At 40.4% G+C, this 20,267-nt stretch overlaps 1 protein-coding gene across 1 annotated transcript in view; it reads left to right on the top strand.

The window, feature by feature from the left end:
• SPPL2A (signal peptide peptidase like 2A) overlaps window positions 1-14,427 on the top strand; it is a 55,539-nt gene extending 41,112 nt beyond the window's left edge. The window contains exons 14-15 of the mRNA XM_053594069.1: window positions 371-531; window positions 14,118-14,427. Coding sequence (XP_053450044.1) covers window positions 371-531; window positions 14,118-14,177 — 221 coding nt within the window. The 3' untranslated portion in view covers window positions 14,178-14,427. The remainder of the gene's footprint in view (window positions 1-370; window positions 532-14,117) is intronic.
• Window positions 14,428-20,267: the final 5,840 nt, after the last annotated feature.

Raw genomic sequence — 20,267 nt, 5'->3', positions numbered from 1 at the left:
TCTCAGCATTCTGGAAGGCCAGTGCAGGTGGATCACTTGTGTTCAGGAATTTGAGACCAGCCTGAGCAAGAGAAAGACCCCTCTCTACTAAAAATAGAAAAACTAGCTGGGCATTGTAGGCGCCTATAGTCCCAGCTACTCAGGAGGCTGAGACAGGAGGATCATTTGAGCCCAAGAGTTTGAGGTTTCTGTGAGCTATGACACTACAGCCCTCTACCAAGGGCAACAGCATGAGAGTCTATCTCAAAAAAAGAAAAAAGAAAGAAAGGAGAAAAGAAATATTTGAAAATCAGTATTTCAATGAGGGGATGAAAACCCCCATCCTTGGTAACATATAGGAATGAATAATACGTTGGTGTTCTTCTTACAGCCTATGCCGTTGGCATGATACTTACATTTGTTGTGCTGGTGCTGATGAAGCAGGGACAGCCTGCACTCCTCTATTTAGTACCTTGTACACTTATTACTGCCTCAGTTGTTGCTTGGAGACGTAAGGAAATGAGAAAGTTCTGGAAAGGTAACAACTATCAGGTATGTTCTTATATTTTGGTTACCAAGTTATGATATAATTCACTAACAGTTTGAATGGGAATTCCTATGTCTATAGCAAAGCTTTTATGTACCAAAAAGAAGTACCACAATTATTTACATAGTGTTTATATTGTATTGGGCATTATAAGTAATCTAGAGGTTATTTAAAGGATATAAGAGGATGGACATAGATTACATGTAAATACTGTGTCATCTTTTGCATAAGGGACTTGAGATAGGGATGTTGGTGTCCGTGGGGGTCCTGGAACTAACCCCCTGGGGATACTCAGGGAAGACTGTACTACCTCCTTACTCACTGTCCATCTGCTTCATCATCAGTTCTCATCTCCACTGCAGTCTCATGCCAAAAACCTTACCACTCAAGACAAAACTACCAAAAAGCATTGAGAGAGAATCATGGAAAATAAAATGGTATTTCAAGGTGCATTTTCCAAGTCTACACTAAAGTAGACTTTATGTAAGGAGGAACTATAAAATAAGTACTGAATTTTGAGATTGACATTAGCTATTTGTAGTAAGAGTCTTGATGTTTTGCAGATAAATAGTATGTTCTCTCCAGCATCTTTAAATGGGCCTAACTAAACCAGAGAGGGCACTTATTGAGATTTAAGTGGACATGATTGACCAGGTGTGGTGGTTCACACCTATAATCCTAAGCACTCTGGGAGGCCAAGGCAAGAGGATCTCTTGAGGTCAGGAGTTGAAGACCAGCCTGAGCAAGAGCAAGACCCTATCTCTAGTAAAAATAGAAAAATTAGCCAAGTGTTGGGGTGGTCACTACTCAGGCAGAAAGATCAATCAAACCCAGGAGTTTGAGGTTGCTGTGAGGTAGGCTGATGCCATTACATTCTAGCCTGGGGTAACAGAATGAGACTCTGTTTCAAAAACAAACAAATAGGCTCAGCACATATGGCCCTCCAATGGCACAACAATGACGGCTGCAACCAAAAAATAGCCGGGCGCTATGGCAGGCACCTGTAGTCCCAGCTACTTGGGAGGCGGAGGCAAGAGAATCGCTTGAGCCCAGGAGTTGGAGATTGCTATGAGCTGTGATACCATGGCACTCTACCCAGGGTGACAGCTTGAGGCTCTGTCTCAAAAAATAAATAAATAAATAAATAAAATAAGTGAACAAGGATGACTTTTCTTTAAAATTCCTAAAACAGGGCGGCGCCATATACCGAGAGTGGTCTGTTCGAACCCAGCCCCAGCCAAACTGCAACAAAAAAATAGCCGGGTGTTGTGGCAGGACCTGTGGTCCCAGCTACTTGGGAGGCTGAAGCAAGAGAATCACTTAAGCCCAAGAGTCTGAGGTTGCTGTGAGCTGTGACATGACGGCACTCTACCGAGGGCGATAAACAGAGACTCTGTCTCTAAGTAAAAATAAAACATAAAATAAAATAAAATTCCTAGAACAAGGAAAATCTTAATAACAGAATCTTGTTATGTTTGAATTGTTTGAAGATTGAGTTTGAATTGTTTGAAGATTGAAGTTAACCCCTTTTCTTTTTTTTTTTTTTTTTTTTTTCAGTTTTTGGCTGTGGCTGGGTTTGAACCCACCACCTCCAGCATATGGGGCTGGCGCCCTACTCCTTTGAGCCACAGGCGCCGCCCTAACCCCTTTTCTTTTTTTCTAAATTTTCTTGGTATTCCAGTGAAGTCTGCATTGAAATTGAGGGTTGGGAAACCCTAGCCTATTGAGGTCAGGGCCATGGCATTGACTGCCCAAAAAGTGAAAGCACTTTGTAAGGCAGTTAGCCTCTGCTTTGCCCTATTATAAACAAACTACCCCCCTTTATCATGCATGTATGTCAGTGGTCACATGAACAAAAAGAGAGATACTTTGGGTTGAGTGGCTGCAATTCTGATAGTAGATAAACAGTTCAAAGTTCATGTTCATCTTGTGGTTGGTCTGTAGGGTCATTTGTAGTGTTATTTAATGAGAGATGGTTAACACATTAAGTTACAGGCTATTATACTTGGAAAAAACACTGGCTTAAAATTCTTTAGGGGAAATCTTGTAATTTCTTTGAGATTCAGTTAGTACTTGCTTTGTCTACTTCACAAAGCTATTGTCTCAGGTTATGCTAATATACATACAATTCCTTTGTGGTAAACAAGGTCCTCTTTTTTTTGGAAATAGTCTCACTGTCATCCTTGGTAAAGTGTAGTGGCGTCATAGCTCACAGCAACCTCAAACTCTTGGGCTCAGGCGATCCCCTTGCTTCAGCCTCCTGAGTAAGTAGGATTACAGATGCATGCCAGCAGGCCCAGCTAATTTTTTTTCTATTTTTAGTAGAGACGGGGTCTCACTCTTGCTCATGCAGGTCTCCAACTCCTGAGCTCAAGGGATCCTGGTGCCTCAGCCTCCTAGACTTCTAGGATTATAGGCATGAGCTACCACAACTGACCTTTTGGGTTTTGTTTTTTTTTTTTAAGAAAAGTCTTGCTGTCTCCCAGGCTGGAGTGCAGTGGCATGATCATTGCTCACTGCAGCCTTGAAGTCCTGGGTTAAAGCAGTCTTGCTCCCTCAGCCTCTCAAGTAGCTGGAACTAAAGATGTATGCTACCACACTCGGTTATTATTTTTTTTAATTTTTTGGTACAGACAAGAGTCTTGATATGTTGCCCAGGCTGGTCTTAAACTACAGGCCTCGATTGAACCTTCTACTTGGAATCCCAATGTGCTAGGATTACAGGAGCCACCACAGCCTCCCTTGGAGGCAGAATTAATGGGATCTGATGAAGGATTCGTGTGGAGAGAGGAAGAGAATAGGGTTTTTGTCTTAGGGAACTAAGTGGGTGGATGATGACACTATTTACTGAGATAAAGAAAGGGCAACAGGGTTGAGGAAAAAGATGATGAATTCAATGTTGGACATGTTAAATATCAGAAATGAATTCAGTGTTGGACATTTCAGAGTACCTATAGAACCACCAGGAGATGAGAAACAATAGGCAGTTGAATACATGAGTCTGATATGCAGGAGATAGACCTAGCTAGAGATAGAGATAAAAATTTGGGAGTGTCATGAGCATACAAAGAAAAGTGAGTGAGAATGTAGTGGAGAAGACAAGACTAAGGGCAGAATTGTAAGCAGAGGTTTCTACTGTTAGGAGGAATTATCTGATTAACTGTGAGGTAAATCACAACACAGAAGACAAGCAACATGAGGAAATTTGGTTTAGCATTGGCATTAAATCTTTGTTTTAGGATTTAAATTTGAGACTTAGTGAAAACGGTGTATGCTATCTTACAATGTATTTATGTTTATTGTTATTTTCATTGTCTGCACTTTTACTTGTAAAAAAATTCCCTTCTTCGGGCAACGCCTCTGGCTCAGTGAGTAGGATGCTGGCCCCATATACCGAGGGTGGAGGGTTCAAACCGGGCCACGGCCAAACTGCAACAAAAAATAGCTGGGTGTGGTGGGCACATGTAGTCCCAGCTACTCGGGAGGCTGAGACAAGAGAATCACCTAAGCCCAAGAGCTGGAGATTGCTGTGAGCTGTGATGTCATGGCACTCTACCGAGGGCGACAAAGTGAGACTTTGTCTCTAAAATAAATAAATAAATAAAAAATAATTAAAGGGGGAGAAAGAGAATTTAGAAAATATAAGAAAAAAAGATTCAGAAGAAAATTGAATCTACCCTTAATTCCACCACTCAGAGATAGTTAGGGTTTAAGTAAATTTCCTTCTGTGCCTTCTCTAGATAAATGGATAGATGGGCAAATTATTATTATAGATAGTTCTCTGTCTTGCTTTTCCACTGCATTTTTGTGCTATTTTGTTTAAAATTCTTTGTCAAAATCATGTTAATGGCTGTATAATATTTTCTTATATATGTGTACCACACTTTATCATTTACTGTAATTTTTCTTTAAGAGATTATCAAGGAGGGCAGCGCCTGTGGCTCAAAAGGGTAGGGCGCCGGCCCCATATGCCAGAGGTGCTGGGTTCAAACCCAGCCCCGGCCAAAAACTGAAAAAAAAAAAAAAAGAGAGATTATCGAGGAAATTATTAAAAATTGGGGAAAAATTAATGTGAAAGATGTTCATTGCAATATTTTCCAGTCTTCTTGGTTCTGTTTAATGACTTATAGGTTAATATTATTATTAGCAGTTAATGTACTTAAAACTTAACCATAGTGTTTTCACTTAAATAATTTTTCTTTTTTTGTTTAAATTACAGAGTAATGCATGTTTACAGTTTTTTAATAAGTAGTGCAAAAGTGGTTTATGTTTGTTTGTTTGAGACAGAGTCTCACTATGTTGCCCTCAGTGGAGTGCTATGGCATCACAGCTCACAGCAACCTCAAACTCTTGGGCTTGAGCAATTCTTTTGCCTCAGTCAGCCTCCCAAGTAGCTGGACTACAGGCATCAGCCACAACATCTGGCTTTTTTTTTTTTTTTTTGCAGTTTTTGGCCAGGGTCAGTCCAAACCCACCACCTCCTGTATATGGGGCCAGCACCCTACTCCTTTGAGCCACAGGCGCCGCCCCAATACCTGGCTATTTTTTGTTGTTGTTGCAGTTGTCATTGTTGTTTAGCAGGCCCAGGCCAGGTTCAAACTCACCAGCCCTGAAGCATGTGGCTGGTGCCCTAACCTCTGAGCTATGGGCACCGAGCCAATGCAAAAGTGTTTAAAAACAGAAGGCCCAAAGATTTATACGATCTGAAGAGAAACCGGAGGGAGGGAGGAGGGTGGGGCCTTGGTGTGTGTCACACTTTATGGGGGCAAGACATGATTGCAAGAGGGACTTTACCTAACAATTGCAATCAGTGTAACTGGCTTATTGTACCCTCAATGAATCCCCAACAATAAAAAAAAAAAAAAATTTGCATGCAGAAAAAAAAAAAAATTAAACAGTAATTAATAAAGTAAAAAAAAAAAAAAAAAAACAGAAGGCCCTTTTCTAACCATTCTACTCCTACCACCACCCTCCAGGGGCAGCTACTTTGAACAATTTGTGTATAGCATTCAAATCTTTTTATTCTAACTTAACACTAGAAATAGTTGAATATTTAGATTGGTTGTATATGTAGGTATATTAACATTGCATTTCTTTGGACATATTCTACAACTCATTTTTTTTCCTGGTTTATTCTAGTACTTTTCCTTCTTTCTGTGTCCGTGATGATGGTTATTGAGAGATAGAGAGGATGGTAGTTAAGGAAGGAATTCAACCAAGGGGTGCATTTATATTCTCTATGAATAAATTCTCAGCTCTGGACCATCCTAGTCTCATTATTAAAAATCACCTTGGGGCTCAACACCTTTGGCTCAAGTGGCTAAGGCACCAGCCACATACACCTGAGCTGGCGGGTTCAAATCCAGCCTGGGCCGGCCAAACAACGACGGCTGCACCAAAAAAATAGCCAGGCTTTGTGGTGGGCGCCTATGGTCCCTAGCTACTTGGGAGGTGGAGGCAGGACAATCGCTTGAGCCCAGGAGTTGGAGGTTGCTGTGAGCTGTGATGGCATAGCACTCTACCCAGGGTGACAGCTTGAGGCTCTGTCTCAAAACAAAAAAAATCACCTTGAAAGGCCGGGTGTGGTGGCTCACACCTGTAATCTTAGCACTCTGGGAGGCCAAGGCATGTGGGATTGCTTGAGCTCATCAGTTGGAGACCAGCTTAAGCAAAAGCATGGCCCCGTCTCTACTAAAAATAGAAAAACTGAGGCAAGAGGATCTCTTGAAACCAAGTTGGAGGTTGCTGTGAACTGTGACTCATGGCACTCTACCCAGGGAGACAGTTTGAGACTCTGTCTCAAAACAAAAAAAAAAAAAAAAAATCACCTTGGAAAAATTTATGACGCTACTTCATAGTAGCTCCCTAAAAAGGGAAAGATCAGTGCAGCTGGACACAAAGCAGTAATAGCCCCAGAAAGGCAGACTTCAGGGGTTTTGCTGTGTAACATAAGGCTCATGAAGGCAATTAATTGTAGGAAAATCCATTTAAAAGTGTCTGAAGACATAGGCTACTTTGGTCATAAATTTCTCACTTTTTTTTTTTTTTGTGGTTTTTGGCCCAGTCTGGGTTTGAACCCACCACCTCTGGCATATGGGACCAGTGCCCTACTCACTGAGCCACAGGCACCGCCCCCAAATTTCTCACTTTTGAAAAAAGAGATTTCTCACTTTTGCAGTGTAGTATCTTAATTTTATTAGGCAAGGACATTCAGAATACAAGGTAACACATGGTAGTAAAGAACATGGAGCCTGATGCCAGACTGCCTAAATTTATATTCTAATTTTGTTAATAATTGGCTATATGACCTTGGGCAAGTTACTTGGCATCTTGCTGCCACAGTTTCCTTGATGTAGAATGGGATAACAATCAACCTACTTCAGAGGGCTGTTGTAACAAATACGTTAAGGTGTGCAAAGTGCCCAGAATAGTGCCTGGTGCATCCTAAGCACTGTAAATGCATTCACTATCATTATTTGTAGGAGTCAGGATTTTTTAATTCAGTTTATTTGTTGGTTTGTTGTTATTTTTCAATTTGTTAACTAGATTTTTGTCTTCCTGGTTTGGATATTGAGACTTTGGAGGTTTTTGTTAAATCCTTTACCTTGTAAAAGAACAAATTCTATCACAAGCCTCAGAGAAAAAATTCTGTTTAAACTCAATGATTTTTTTTCCCATTGTGTACTAAATTTTTAAATATGAGGAATGGACATTTGCTAAAATTTTAGGTAAGTTAGTTGCAAAACATTAAAATTGTTGCCAGGAGAAAGTATTCTTTTAGAAAGTTAGTGTTTTTGAAAGTTATGTAATATAATGCCTTTCCAAAATTATTTCCCCATTTATGTGAAATAGAATTGCTTATGTCCAGACTTTAAATTAAAGTCAAAATTAGTTTAGTTGACTGTCATCACTTGTGTATATTGTAGTATTTGACATTTTAGTCTCTGAAGCCTCTGCTTAATGAGATTGGATCTACAGGCAGGTAGGGAATAAGTAATTTGGAGTTTTAAGTTAGCCTGAGACTTAGGCAGGTCAATGTTGAAATGAGATAAGGCCTAGGCAGAGACTTCGAAAACAGAAAGTAGAGTGAGAAACCTCAAAGCCTGGAGAGAGAGAGGGAGACTTGGTATGAGCCCGGTGGGAGGGAGGCCTGAGAGTCAGCCCTGGTTTATCTCTTGGGCTAACAGTGTAAGTGTCCTTTCCTTTCTTTCCCCCAACTTCCATCACCTCCAAACCTTTGTCAGTTTCTATTTCCAGACTATCTCTTATTTACCTCCAATGAAATCTGCCATCTCCAAACAGACCTCCAAGAAATCAGAAGAAATTAGGTCTTCCAGTTGAAATTAGGTTCACCTTTCCCTGTATATTTTTAGACTTGGTACTCTAAATTCTTATTACTATCTGCCCTGTAGTGTAGGTATTTACATATGCCTCTCTCTTCAAGTTATTAGCTCCTAGGTTTTAGGAACCCAAAGTGCTTATGCCAATATTTTATATTCCATAAATTTTCAATGTTACGAAATGTTTCATGCAATGCAACTATAATGTTCAATGCTTAATCCATGGACCTTTAGTCTCTTTTGTGTGGATGCATTTAAGATTTCTGATTGTGTTTCTATAGCCCTCATAAAATAACTAGTCCTGTCATAATGCTACTGTAAAAGTGAGGCAGCATTAAACTAGACTTACAGCTCTATAATCTTTACCTACAATCATTTTTCATAAATATAAAAAGTCTTTGCTACTGTTTTGAAATAATCAAATATAAAACAAGTAATATAGGGTGGCGCCTGTGGCTCAGTCTGTGGGGCGCCGGCCCCGTATACCGAGGGTGGCGCGTTCGGACCTGGCCCCTGCCAAACTGCAACCAAAAAATAGTGGGGCGTTGTGGCGGGCGCCTGTGGTCCCAGCTGCTCGGGAGGCCGAGGCAGGAGAATCGCTTAAGCCCAGGAGTTGGAGGTTGCTGTGAGCTGTGTGAGGCCACGGCACTCTACCAAGGGCCATAAAGTGAGACTCTTGTCTCTACAAAAAAAAAAAAAAAGTAATACAGGCTCAGCGCCTCTAGCTCAAGTGGCTAAGGCACCAGCCACATGCACCAGAGCTGGCAGGTTCGAATCCAGCCTGGGCCTGCCAAACAACAATGACAACTACAACCAAAAAATGGCCAGGCACTGTGGCGGGCGCCTATAGTCCCAGCTACTTGGGAGGCTGAGGCAAGAGAATCACATAAGCCCAGGAGTTGGAGGTTGCTGTAAGCTGTAATGCCATGGCATTCTACCCAGGGCAACAGCTTGAGGCTCTGTCTCAAAAAAAAAAACAAAACAAAACACAAGTAATATAGGTCAGGTGTGGTGGCTCACACCTGTAATCCTAGCACTCTGGAAGGCCTAGGTGGGTGGATTCCCTGAGCTCATGGGTTCAAGACCAGCCTGAGTCAGAGTGAGACCCCCATTCTAAAAATAGCCAGGCATTGTGGCGAGCACCTGTAGTCCCAGCTCCTCGGGAGGCTGAGGCAGGAGACTCACTTGAGCCCAAGAGTTTGAGGTTTCTGTGAGCTATGACACCACAACACTCTACTGAGGGTAACAAAGTGAGACTTTGTCTCAAAAAAAAAGCAAGTAATATAAAGTACAATTTGAATCTAAGGTGATGGCAAATTTGTTTATGCTGTTTATCATTTGGTTCATTACAATGCCTGATATTAGAGTTAAGTTCAAGAAGAGTAGTGATAGAAACAGGAATTTCCACTGGAGACTTTTTCAATGTCATGGGTAACTCTGATAGTCTTTTTATGCTATTTTCAATGGACCTCATTTCAATACCTCATTTGTTGTTGTAAGGTAGAGACCTCATTAAAATTCTTTAGTATCATCAGTGTAACCTGGCTTATTGTACCCTCAATGAATCCCCAAAAATAAAAAAAATTCTTTAGTATCGGCTCAGCGCATGTGGCTCAAGCAGCTAAAGTGCCAGTCACATACACCAGAGCTGGCAGGTTCAAATCCAGCCTGGGCCTGCCAAACAACAATGATGGCTGCAACCAAAAAAATAAATAAATATGGGCATTGTGGCGGGCACCTGTAGTCCCAGCTACTTGGGAGGCAGAGGCAGGAGAATCACTTGAGCCCAGGAGTTGCAGGTTGCTATGAGCTGTGATGCCATGGCACTCTACCCAGGGCAACAGCTTGAGGCTCTGTCTCAAAAAAAAAAAAAAAAAAAAAAAAGAAAGAAAGAAAAAGAAATTCTTTAGTATCTTACATGGAGTCTCTTAGGCCTTCCTATGAATTTCTCAGATCAAAAGAAGTAACATTTCTATAGGATTTAATTAAAATAATACTAATTTCGGGCCAGGCATGATGGCTCATGCCTATAATCCCAGCACTCTGGGAGACCGAGGCAGGTAGAGTGCTTAAGCTCAGGAGTTGGAGACCCAGCCTAGCAAAAGCCAGACCCCCATCTCTACTAAAAATAGAAAAAAACTAGCCAGGCATTATGACGTGCACCTGTAGTCCCAGCTACTCAGGAGGCTAAGGCAAGGGGATCACTTGAGCTGAAGAGGGTGAGGTTGCCGTGAGATAGGATGCCACTGCACTCTACCCAGGGCACAGAGTAAGACACTGTCTTAAATACATACATACATATATAAATATTAATTTCAAAATCTTAATTGTGAATTATTTTCTGTAGCCCAAAGCTAGTTATAATGTATTTCTTTTTTTTTTTTTTTTAGAGTCTCACTTTATCACCCTTGGTAGAGTGCCATGGCATCAGAGTTCATAGCATTCTATGAATCCTGAGCTTAGGTGATTCTCTTGCCTCAGCCTCCCGACTAGCTGGGACTACAGGTGCCCGCCACAACGCCCGGCTGTTTTTTGTTGAGTTTGGCTAGGGCCAGGTTCAAACCCACCACCCTCGGTATATGGGGCTGGTGCCCTACCCACTGAACCACCAGCACCACCCCATACACTGTATTTCTTATGAAGTATTTTTTCTGGAATGTTTCACGAGCTATAGTACTCAGTTCTATTCATTTGATTTTACTCAAAGTCTTCTAATAAGTGTGGTATAAATAAAGATTTCTTTTCCTCTAGAGAGAAAAATTAAGCAGAGTCATACTTCCTTTGACGTATGGAACAATAGAGAGAAATCATCATTTGAGGGGATACTTTTTGTTTCTAGTACTAACCCAGTAAAGTCAGATTTATGTTGCAACCTCCAATGGGCTATTTTACTCTGGGTGGGAAGTAAATCTTCAGTAAACAGTGAGTTGTCTCTGTTAAATGTCACTAGTAACTTCTAATTATTTTTAGAAGTCACAAGCTATAACCGACAAGTCAGAATACAGAGATAATTTACAACTCTGCTTCAGTATCCTCAACTCTCCAATTACTGTGCTTTAATGAGGGTTTTTTAAATTAGACTGTTTTTGGAGATTGGTTTAATTATAAATAAGTAGAGCTATCAGAAAATGTCAAGTTAGTTGACCCAATTCCAGTGGACATCTTTCCAAATCAAGCTTGCCTATTTACAAAAATATTATGCAAACATACACGAATTTTTCCAATTAATTTTATTATTTATATTAATTTGTTGTTGTGCTCTTAAAAACATCTAATTTGCCCTTCACATTTCTATATTGTTTTTATTGAAAAATGAGTAAAGAGGCCAGGTGCAGTGGCTCACACCTGTAATCCCAGCACATGGCAGGCTGAGATAGGTGGATTGCCAGAGCTCAGGAGTTCAAGACCAGCCTGAGCAAAAGCAAGACCCCCATCTCTAAAAAATAGCCAGGTGTTGGGCGGCGCCTGTGGCTCAGTTGGTAAGGCGCCGGCCCCATATACCGAGGGTGGCGGGTTCAAACCCGGCCCCGGCCAAACTGCAACCAAAAAATAGCCGGGCGTTGTGGCGGGCGCCTGTAGTCCCAGCTACTCGGGAGGCTGAGGCAAGAGAATCACTTAAGCCCAGGAGTTGGAGGTTGCTGTGAGCTGTGTGAGGCCATGGCACTCTACCGAGGGCCATAAAGTGAGACTCTGTCTCTACAAAAAAAAAAAAAAATAGCCGGGTGTTGTGGCAGCACCTGTAGTCCCAGCTACTTGGGAGGCTGAGGCAAGAGAATCACTTGAGCCCAAGAGTTTGAGGTTGCTGTGAACTATGAAGCCACGGCACTCTACCAAGGATGACCAAGTGAGACTCTGTCTCAAAAAAAAAAAAAAAAAAGAAAGAAAGTAAATAGGAAGTAGAGATGCTTACTTCTCAGTAAATTGACTTCAAAGATTTTTTTAAATTAATATATTTCTGTATTTAGAGATTACATTATAGTGCTAGTGAGGTACATGGGGATTAGGAAGGAGGAGGCATGTTATAATTTAGGGTACATGGACTATTATTTCATTGGGTTACAGTTGCCAGAGTAAGCAGTCTTTGGGAAGAAAGAGGGTTTCCCCACCATCGGTTTTGCTGAGGCTGCTTCTCTTCCCACATTCCTGGCCTCTCATACCCAGAGCTATTAACTTGCTAGAAGAAAAGAGGCCTAAATATATCTTACATGATTCTCCTTTCCCTCCCTCAATTAAATTGTGAGTAACATTAACTGTTCAATAGCTTCATCTTATTGTTTCATGTAGTACTTAATACATAGTACTTAATACGTATGAATGTTACCTGTTTTGATTTAGCTTTTATTTTTTCCCCTGGAAGTACTATGAACATGTAGCTACCTTAACTGAGGGGATATCTTTGGTAAATAGAGGACCTCAGAATTGACTGGTCTTGAGATAACTGTAGAGTACTATGTATCAGCAGATTTAGGTTTTATTTTATTTATTTTTTGGAGAGAGAGTCCCACTGTGTCACCCTGGGTAGGTGCCATGGCATCACAACTCATAGCAACCTCAAATTCTTGGGCTTAAGCAATTCTCTTGCCTCACAAGTAGCTGAGACTACAAGCACCCACCACAACACCTGGCTATTTTTTTGTTTTGTTTTGTTTTGTTTGAGACAGAGCCTCAAACTGTCACCCTGGGTAGAATGCTCACAGCAACCTCCAACTCCTGGGCTTAAGCAATTCTCTTGCCTCAGCCTCCCAAGTAGCTGGGACTACAGGTGCCCACCACAACGCCCGGCTGGTTTTTTTTGTTGTTGTTGTAGTTGTCGTTATTGTTTGGCAGGCCTGGGCTGCATTCAAACTTACCAGCTTTGGTGTATGTGGCTGGCACCTTTGCCCCTTGAGCTACAGGTGCTAATCCCAGGGTTTACATTTTAAAAGCTATCTCTATAAGTTAATACATCTTTCAACTTAAAGCCTCAGCTCATGTTGTGTTCTTTTTGTCTGACAAGATGATAGACCCTATTCAGTAGTGATTTCTCCCTCATCCTCCTCTTCCAAAAACACTGAAGCTTTCACAACCAGTTTACAAAAATAGGAATATTTATCTTATTTATCTTTCTTTCTTCTAATTCTTGGTAAAGGAGAAAGAGAAAAGTGCAATACTAGCAGGACATGGTAGCCCACACCTGTAATCATAACACTTTGGGAGGCTGAGGTGGGTGTATTGTTTGATCTCAGGTGTTCAAGACCAGCCTGAGCAAGAGCAAGACCTCATTTCTACTAAAAATAGAAAAATTAGCCAGGCATTGTGGCAGGTACTCATAGTCTCAGCTACTCAGGAGGCTGAGGCAAGAGGATCACATGAGCCCAGGAGTTTGAGGTTGCTGTGAAGGTGAGCTGCGGCATTCTACCCAGGGTAAAACTCTTGTCTCAAAAAAAAAAAAAGAAAAGAAAAGCAACCCTGAAATTTAATCACTAGTCTTAAAGTCTTTGACAGTCTTCACAAAGGCACTGAGCACTATTTTCTATTTTTAAGTAAGTTTATCTGAAGAGCAGGGTAAGAGCACTGAAAGCATTCAAGCAATTTCTTCTTCCTTCATTCCCAATGTAAAACAGTTTTTATGGGAATATGGGCAGGGCTGACTTGACCGTTTGAAAAATGTAACTGGTAATCTCTATAGCACATGTATTCTTGTTTTTGTTTTCAGGTATCATTTGAGCTTTAAGTGCCTTCAAGTTTATTTGCCTTTTAGTAGAAATTTTGTAAAAAACATTTCCAGAATTTCGTGTATCATTCTTAAATTATCTCAACTAAGGTCAGTTCAAGGTGTCAATAGTATTACAATGTCTCAAAGCCAGCAGGTATTCTCACTGTGACTCCTGGGGCCATTTTGAGTTTTTCTACACGTACAAATGGATGCTGCCTGGAACGAGTGTCAGGAATATCTTCCTTTTGTGGTGGAGATCTCACTGTTAGGAAGGGGAATATTCCTATTGGGAAATAGAGATAATGGAAGACTGAAAGAGAGCATTTATCACATTGGCCCTGAGTCTCATGATTAGGCTTCCAGAAAGGCTCAATGGCACCTTGATCACCCCCTTAGGAGTGTGGGTGTTGAACCAGAACAGTGCACCAATAGGAATGCTCAGTTCCATGGAGTAATCTGTATCTTTACTAAAAGCTGGGAATCTTTTGGCTAAATTAGTGAATACTAGGGGCAAGTCAAAAAATTGCATTTCCTAAAATTTTTTCTTTATGCCTAGATGATGGATCATCTGGACGATGCAACAAGTGAAGAACATCCTGTCACCGCCAACGAATAGAGTGTCCAGCATCAATAGTATGTGGACCTGCAATCATGTGTCATTGATTTTCTACAAACAGAATCTGACTTTTTAAATCAACTTTTGAACTGACAGTCTGAAAGAATCATCAATGACATGCTTGCAAGCATATATTTTTATGATCTGGTACTGAAAATTACATCATAAATAACGAAAATACATTTCCTTTTCATATTGTTAAAGTTGTGCCTTCACATTAATAAAAGCATATTGTCTGTGTAGTTACTGATATATACATATATACAGTATATTTTTTGGAAAAAATGCTTTGACCCACCCTTGTAATTTTTCCTACTGAAATCTGAGTTTTTTCTAACTCTGACAGATAAACGTATTACTGTCAAAGAGAGTTTCTGAACAAATTTTACTGTTAAAGAATCATGCATATTTTATCTGCTTTGCAGAAATTACTTTTTAAGATCATACAAGACAGCAGGTCAACAGCCAAAATTTGGACTTTAAATCACTGTAGAAGTTAGACATATATAATTTTAGAATAAATATAAATGCATATTTTTATAGTATAAGTTTAAAAAATACCTTTTTTAAACTTGAGAACTTAAGTCACTTCAGACTGCATATGTACTATATTAGAATATTTTTCTAGGTATAGACAAATATAATATATAGAACTAGTCACTAAAACTGAAATCCAGTGTTCAGTGGTCTGCTGTTTCAAAAGATGCAGCTTAGATTTCTGTACTAATATTCAGTTTCACTTTAGTATTTCTCATCTTTGAAATTCAGTTGTGTTGATGGTAAAGTTTGATCTTTTTTTTTTTTAGAGACAGAGTCTCACTTTTATCACCCTCGGTAGAGTACTGTGGCATCACACAGCAACCTCTAACTCCTGGACTTAGGTGATTCTCTTTGCCTCAGCCTCCCGAGTAAGCTGCCCACCACAATGCCTGGCTATTTTTGTTGTTGTTGCAGTTTGGCCAGGGCCAGGTTCAAATCCGCTACCCTCAGTACATGGGGCCAGCGCTCTACCTACTGAACCACAGGTGCTGCCCTAAAGTTTGCTCTTTTTTTTTTTTTTTTTTTTCTTGTAGAGACAGAGTCTCACCTTATCGCCCTCGGTAGAGTGCCGTGGCGTCACACAGCTCACAGCAACCTCCAACTCCTGGGCTTAGGCGATTCTCTTGACTCAGCCTCCCAAGTAGCTGGGACTACAGGCGCCCACCACAACGCCCGGCTATTTTTTTGTTGCAGTTTGGCCGGGGCTGGGTTTGAACCCACCACCCTTGGCATATGGGGCCGGCGCCCTACCCGCTGAGCCACAGGTGCCACCCACGTTTGCTCTTTTTAAGAAGTTTTTTCTTAAGAAAAAATAGGCCAGGAATAGTGGCTTGGGCCTGTAATCCTAGCACCGTGGGAGGCCAAGGCGGGTAGATAGGTTGAGCTCACGGGTTCGAGACCAGCCTGAGCAAAAAGCAAGACCACATCTGTACTAAAAATAGAAAAACTTAGGCAAGAGGATCACTTGAGCCCAAGTTGGAGGTTGCTGTGGCCTATGACACCACGGCACTCTACCCTGGGTGACAGCATGAGACTGTCTCAAAAAAAAAAAATTATTTCCCAACACATATGATTTATTGTTTGAATACAACATACATAACTATCCCTATCACCACCTTTTTTTGGTCTGACTCCTACTTCTGTCCCCATGGGTAATCACTGTTAACCCTGGTGGAGGATGGCATTAATGTACAAAGTATGGTTCAGAGGAAAGAATTGGAGACAAAAGGCAAGAGACTGGATCTTAGTCTGAGTTTAATTATAAGAGTCTGAGTAATTTGTCTCAACCTAAGACACTTGTATCTCAATTTTCTCATTTGCAGAATGAATAGGTTGATCTGTTAATTACTCCGTACTTTCCAACTTGAAAAACATTCCTCTCATTCTTTGGTAAATCTCAGATAGGGCCTTAAATGTTCTCCTCAGAGTCAAAGATAAGGTCAAAATATCTTTCTATTATCTCTCTCTCTTTCTTTCTTTTTTTCTTTCTTCTCTGTCTTTTCTTCTCTACTTTCTTTCTTCCTTTTTTCCTTTCTTTCCTTTCAAGATGGCACAGTCTTACTATGTTGCCCAGGCTGATCCCAAACTCTAGGCTCAAGCAATCCTCTTTGCCTCAGCCTCCCAAGTATCTGGGATCATAGGCATGTGCAGACATGCCCAGCCATTTTCCTTAGTTTTCTCTAAAAATTCTCAAATACAGGTGATTGCAAAGGCAGCAAGAGGTTGTATTTCTCTGTAAAAAATGTACAAAATATGTGAATAGATCTATTATCTTTCATTCTAAGACCAGTTCAACTTATTAAAAGATAAAATTAATGCTGTTGAAATGGATCAGACCTTTGATGTTTGAATGAAATTTAGAACTACATGCTTTTGGAAATTCTTAATTTTTGCTGAATAAGTTACAAATACAGAAGCTCCATTGACACCCACCCTTTCTGCTTAATACAGTTACAGGTCCATTTGGGGGGTTTTGTTTGTTTTTTGTCTTTGGGGGTTTTTTTAGGGGCCATTTCCATTTTTGGAAATGGGTACTTTTATTTATAGCAAATGACTTAACTGACAAGTAAAGGTTAATCTGAAGTTTGCCCCATTATATCAAGTTTGAATTTTTTCCAAGGAATCCAATTTATTTGGCAGACTATTTGAGAGAAGAAGGGATTAAGTGCCATTTTAAAATTCCAAGTATGTTTTCTTTTATAGTATTAATAAAATGTTTGCCAAAATATAGTTTTTCTTGTAAAGTTATCTTCTTTCTCATCCCAGCTTTATGATATTCAAAAGCCTCCATCACATTTTATAAAGAATGTTAAAGAATATTACTGGGGCGTGGTAGCTAAGGCCTGTAATTCTAGCACTCTAGGAGGCCAAGGTGGGTAGATTGCTAGAGCTCTGGAGTTTTGAGACCAGCTTTAGCAATAGTGAGACCCTGTCTCTACTAAAAATAGTTAAAGTAGCCAAGAGAAAGCGGGTACCTGTAGTCCCAGCTACTCCAAAGGCTGAGGCAAAAGGATTGCCTGAGTCCAAGAGTTTGAGGTTGCTGTGAGCTAGGCTGACAGCATAGCACTTTAGCTGGGCAACTGAGTGAGACTCTGCCTCAAGAAAAAAAAAGAAAGAAAATTACTGTTTTGTTTTTCTTTTTAAATAAGGCAGTTTCTCAAAATAATTTGATTTTATATAACAGGAGTAGTAGTAATTTATATTTTAATCTCATTGAAAGACACAATTTAAGAGCCAGACATGGTGACTCACACCTGAAGTCCTAACATTTTGGGAGGCTGACGAGGTGGATTGCTTGAGATCAGGAGTTCAGACCAGCCTGAGCAAGAGTAAGACCCTGCCTCTAAAAACAGAGGGCACTATGGTGCATGCCAATAGTCCCAGCTACTCTGGAGGCTGAGGCAAGAGGATTACTTGAGCCTAAGAGTTTGAGGCTGAGGGCTGGGCGTGGTGGCTCACGCCTATAATCCTAGCACTCTGGGAGGCTGAGGCAGGTGGATTGCTTGAACTCACAGGTTCCAGACCAGCCTGAGCCAGATCGAGACCCCATCTCTACTAAAAATACAAAAAATTGAGGCAACAGAATCACTTGAGCCCAAGAGTTGGAGGTTGCCGTGAGCTATGTTGTCACCACGGCACTCTAACCAGGGCGATAGCTCAGCGCCTATAGCTCAATGATGAGGGCACCAGCCACATACACTGGAGCTGGTGGGTTTGAACCCAGCCCGGGCCTGCCAAACAATGACAACTACAACAAAAATGGCCGGGCATTGTGGCCTGTAGTCCCAACTGCTTGAGAGGCTGAGGCAGGGGAATCAATTGAGCCCAAGAGTTTGAGGTTGCTGTAAGATGTAATGCCACGGCACTCTACCAAGGGTGACATAATGAGACTCTTTTTTTTTTTTAAAAAAAAGGGGGTGGCGCCTGTGGCTCAGTGAGTAGGGTGCTGGCCCCATATACCAAGGGTGGTGGGTTCAAACCCAGCCCCGGCTGAACTGCAACCAAAAAATAGCCGGGCGTTGTGGCGGGCTCCTGTAGTCCCAGCTGCTCGGGAGGCTGAGGCAAGAGAATGGCTTAAGCCCAATAGCTAGAGGTTACTGTGAGTCCTGTGACATCATGGCACTCTACTGAAGGTGGTAAAGTGAGACTCTGTCTCTACAAAAAAAAAAAAGGGAGTTAGAGGTTGGTATGGGCTATAATGCCATGGCACTCTACTACTATGGGCAACAGAGTAAGGCGCTATCTCAAAACAAAATTTTTTTAATTAAAAATAAAGAAATAAGATAATTTCTCAAAAGTATTTGATTTTGTATAACCAGAATATTAGTAATTAATACTTTAATCCATAATCTAGATTTTGCTCCAGAATAGCTTATTAACTAGTACACTCAGAAATCTGAGATCTCAGTTATTTGCTAAAAATTCCACTTTATCCAACTATTAGTTATCTAAGGGGTAAAACCTTGTTCTAATTTGCTATTATTAAATAAAATTTTATTGTTTAAATAGAAATTTAGAAAAATGAAATTCCCTGGGCAGCACCTGTGGCTCAACAGAATAGGGTGCCAGCCTCATATGCTGGAGATGGTAGGTTCAAACCCAGCCCTGGCCAAAAACTGCAAAAAAAAGAAAAATGAAATTCCCTAAGTTTTTTCATGCCAATGTCAGTATTGTACTTAAACTTACAGCAACTAAAAATATTTATTTAGAGAAATTAAAATAAAATACAGAAATACTTTATTTTGAAATGAGAATTAGGCTTTAAAAAGCTATCTCTTCCTCTCTTGCTCTCTCACAACTAACAACTTTAAAAGAAACAGATGCTGGGTTTTTTTTCTAAACGTGTCTTAAAACAGTGATATTTTGGCTTGGTGCCCGTAGCTTAGTGGTTAGGGCTCCAGCCACATACATGTTTTGGCCTGCTAAACAACAATAACAACTACAACAAAAAAATAGCAGGACATTGTGGCAGGTGCCTATAGTCCCAGCTACTTGCGAGGCTAAGGCAAGAGAATCGCTAAAGCCTAAGAGTTTGAGGTTGCTGTGAGCTGTGATGCCAAAGCACTCTACCAAGGGTGACAAAAGGAGACTGTGTCTAAAAAAAAATATATATATATATATATATAGATAGATAGATATAGTGATATATTTATTAATAGTTTTTGCAAAAATATTCTCAGAAAATCCCTATAAACACTTTTGTGGTTTATCAGACAGAAATCACTGTCTCAAATTGTAATGTAGATTATTTTTACATCAGTTTAGTATAGCAAAAATATAAGTCTTGTGGGGAAAGACCTTGATATTCTAGTACATTATATTTCCTTCTAGCTTGTAGATTTTTTTAGGTTAGCAATCCCTGTTAGTAGAGTCTACAGTTTATTTCCCTTTTAAAAGAAGAGAATTGTTAACCCATCTGCTGTTGGCATTTGTATATTTTAGTTATGTGTCCATAAATTTTTGGTGAATTGGTACATTTATGGTAAATATGTGTGCAAATGAACTTTCCAGTTTTCTTTGCTCTTTCAACTTATGCTTTAGGTATAAGCAAAAAATAATAATAATAAATATAGATATATATAGATATATTTTTTTTTTTGAGACAGAGTCTCACTCTGTCACACTGGCTAGAGTGCCATGACATCAGCTTAGTTCACAGCAAACTAACACTCCTGGATGCAAGTGATTCTCCTGCCTGAGCCTCCCAAGTAACTGGGATTATAGGCCCCACCACAATATCCAGCTAATTTTTCTATTTTTAGTAGAGATAAGGTCTTGCTCACGCTGGTCTTAAACTGCTGAGCTCAAGTGATCCTCCAGTTTTAGCCTCTCAGAGTGCTAAGAATACAGGTGTGAGCCCCTACTCCCGTCTGTAAAAATTATTTTTACATTTGACTAAAAAATATCTGAATTCATTTATTTAAGCTTGATCTCTAAAATTTCAGCCTGTTAGCCCGGCATTGTGGTGGGCGCCTGCAGTCCTAACAACTTGGGAGGCTGAGGCAAGAGAATCACAGTGAGACTCTGTCTCAAAAAAAAAGAAAATTCAGC

Source organism: Nycticebus coucang, chromosome 6, assembly GCF_027406575.1.
Source record: "Nycticebus coucang isolate mNycCou1 chromosome 6, mNycCou1.pri, whole genome shotgun sequence".
Lineage (NCBI taxonomy): Eukaryota > Metazoa > Chordata > Mammalia > Primates > Lorisidae > Nycticebus > Nycticebus coucang.
The sequence above is the reverse complement of the archived record's forward strand: the minus strand, read 5'-3'. Positions and strand labels throughout refer to the sequence as shown.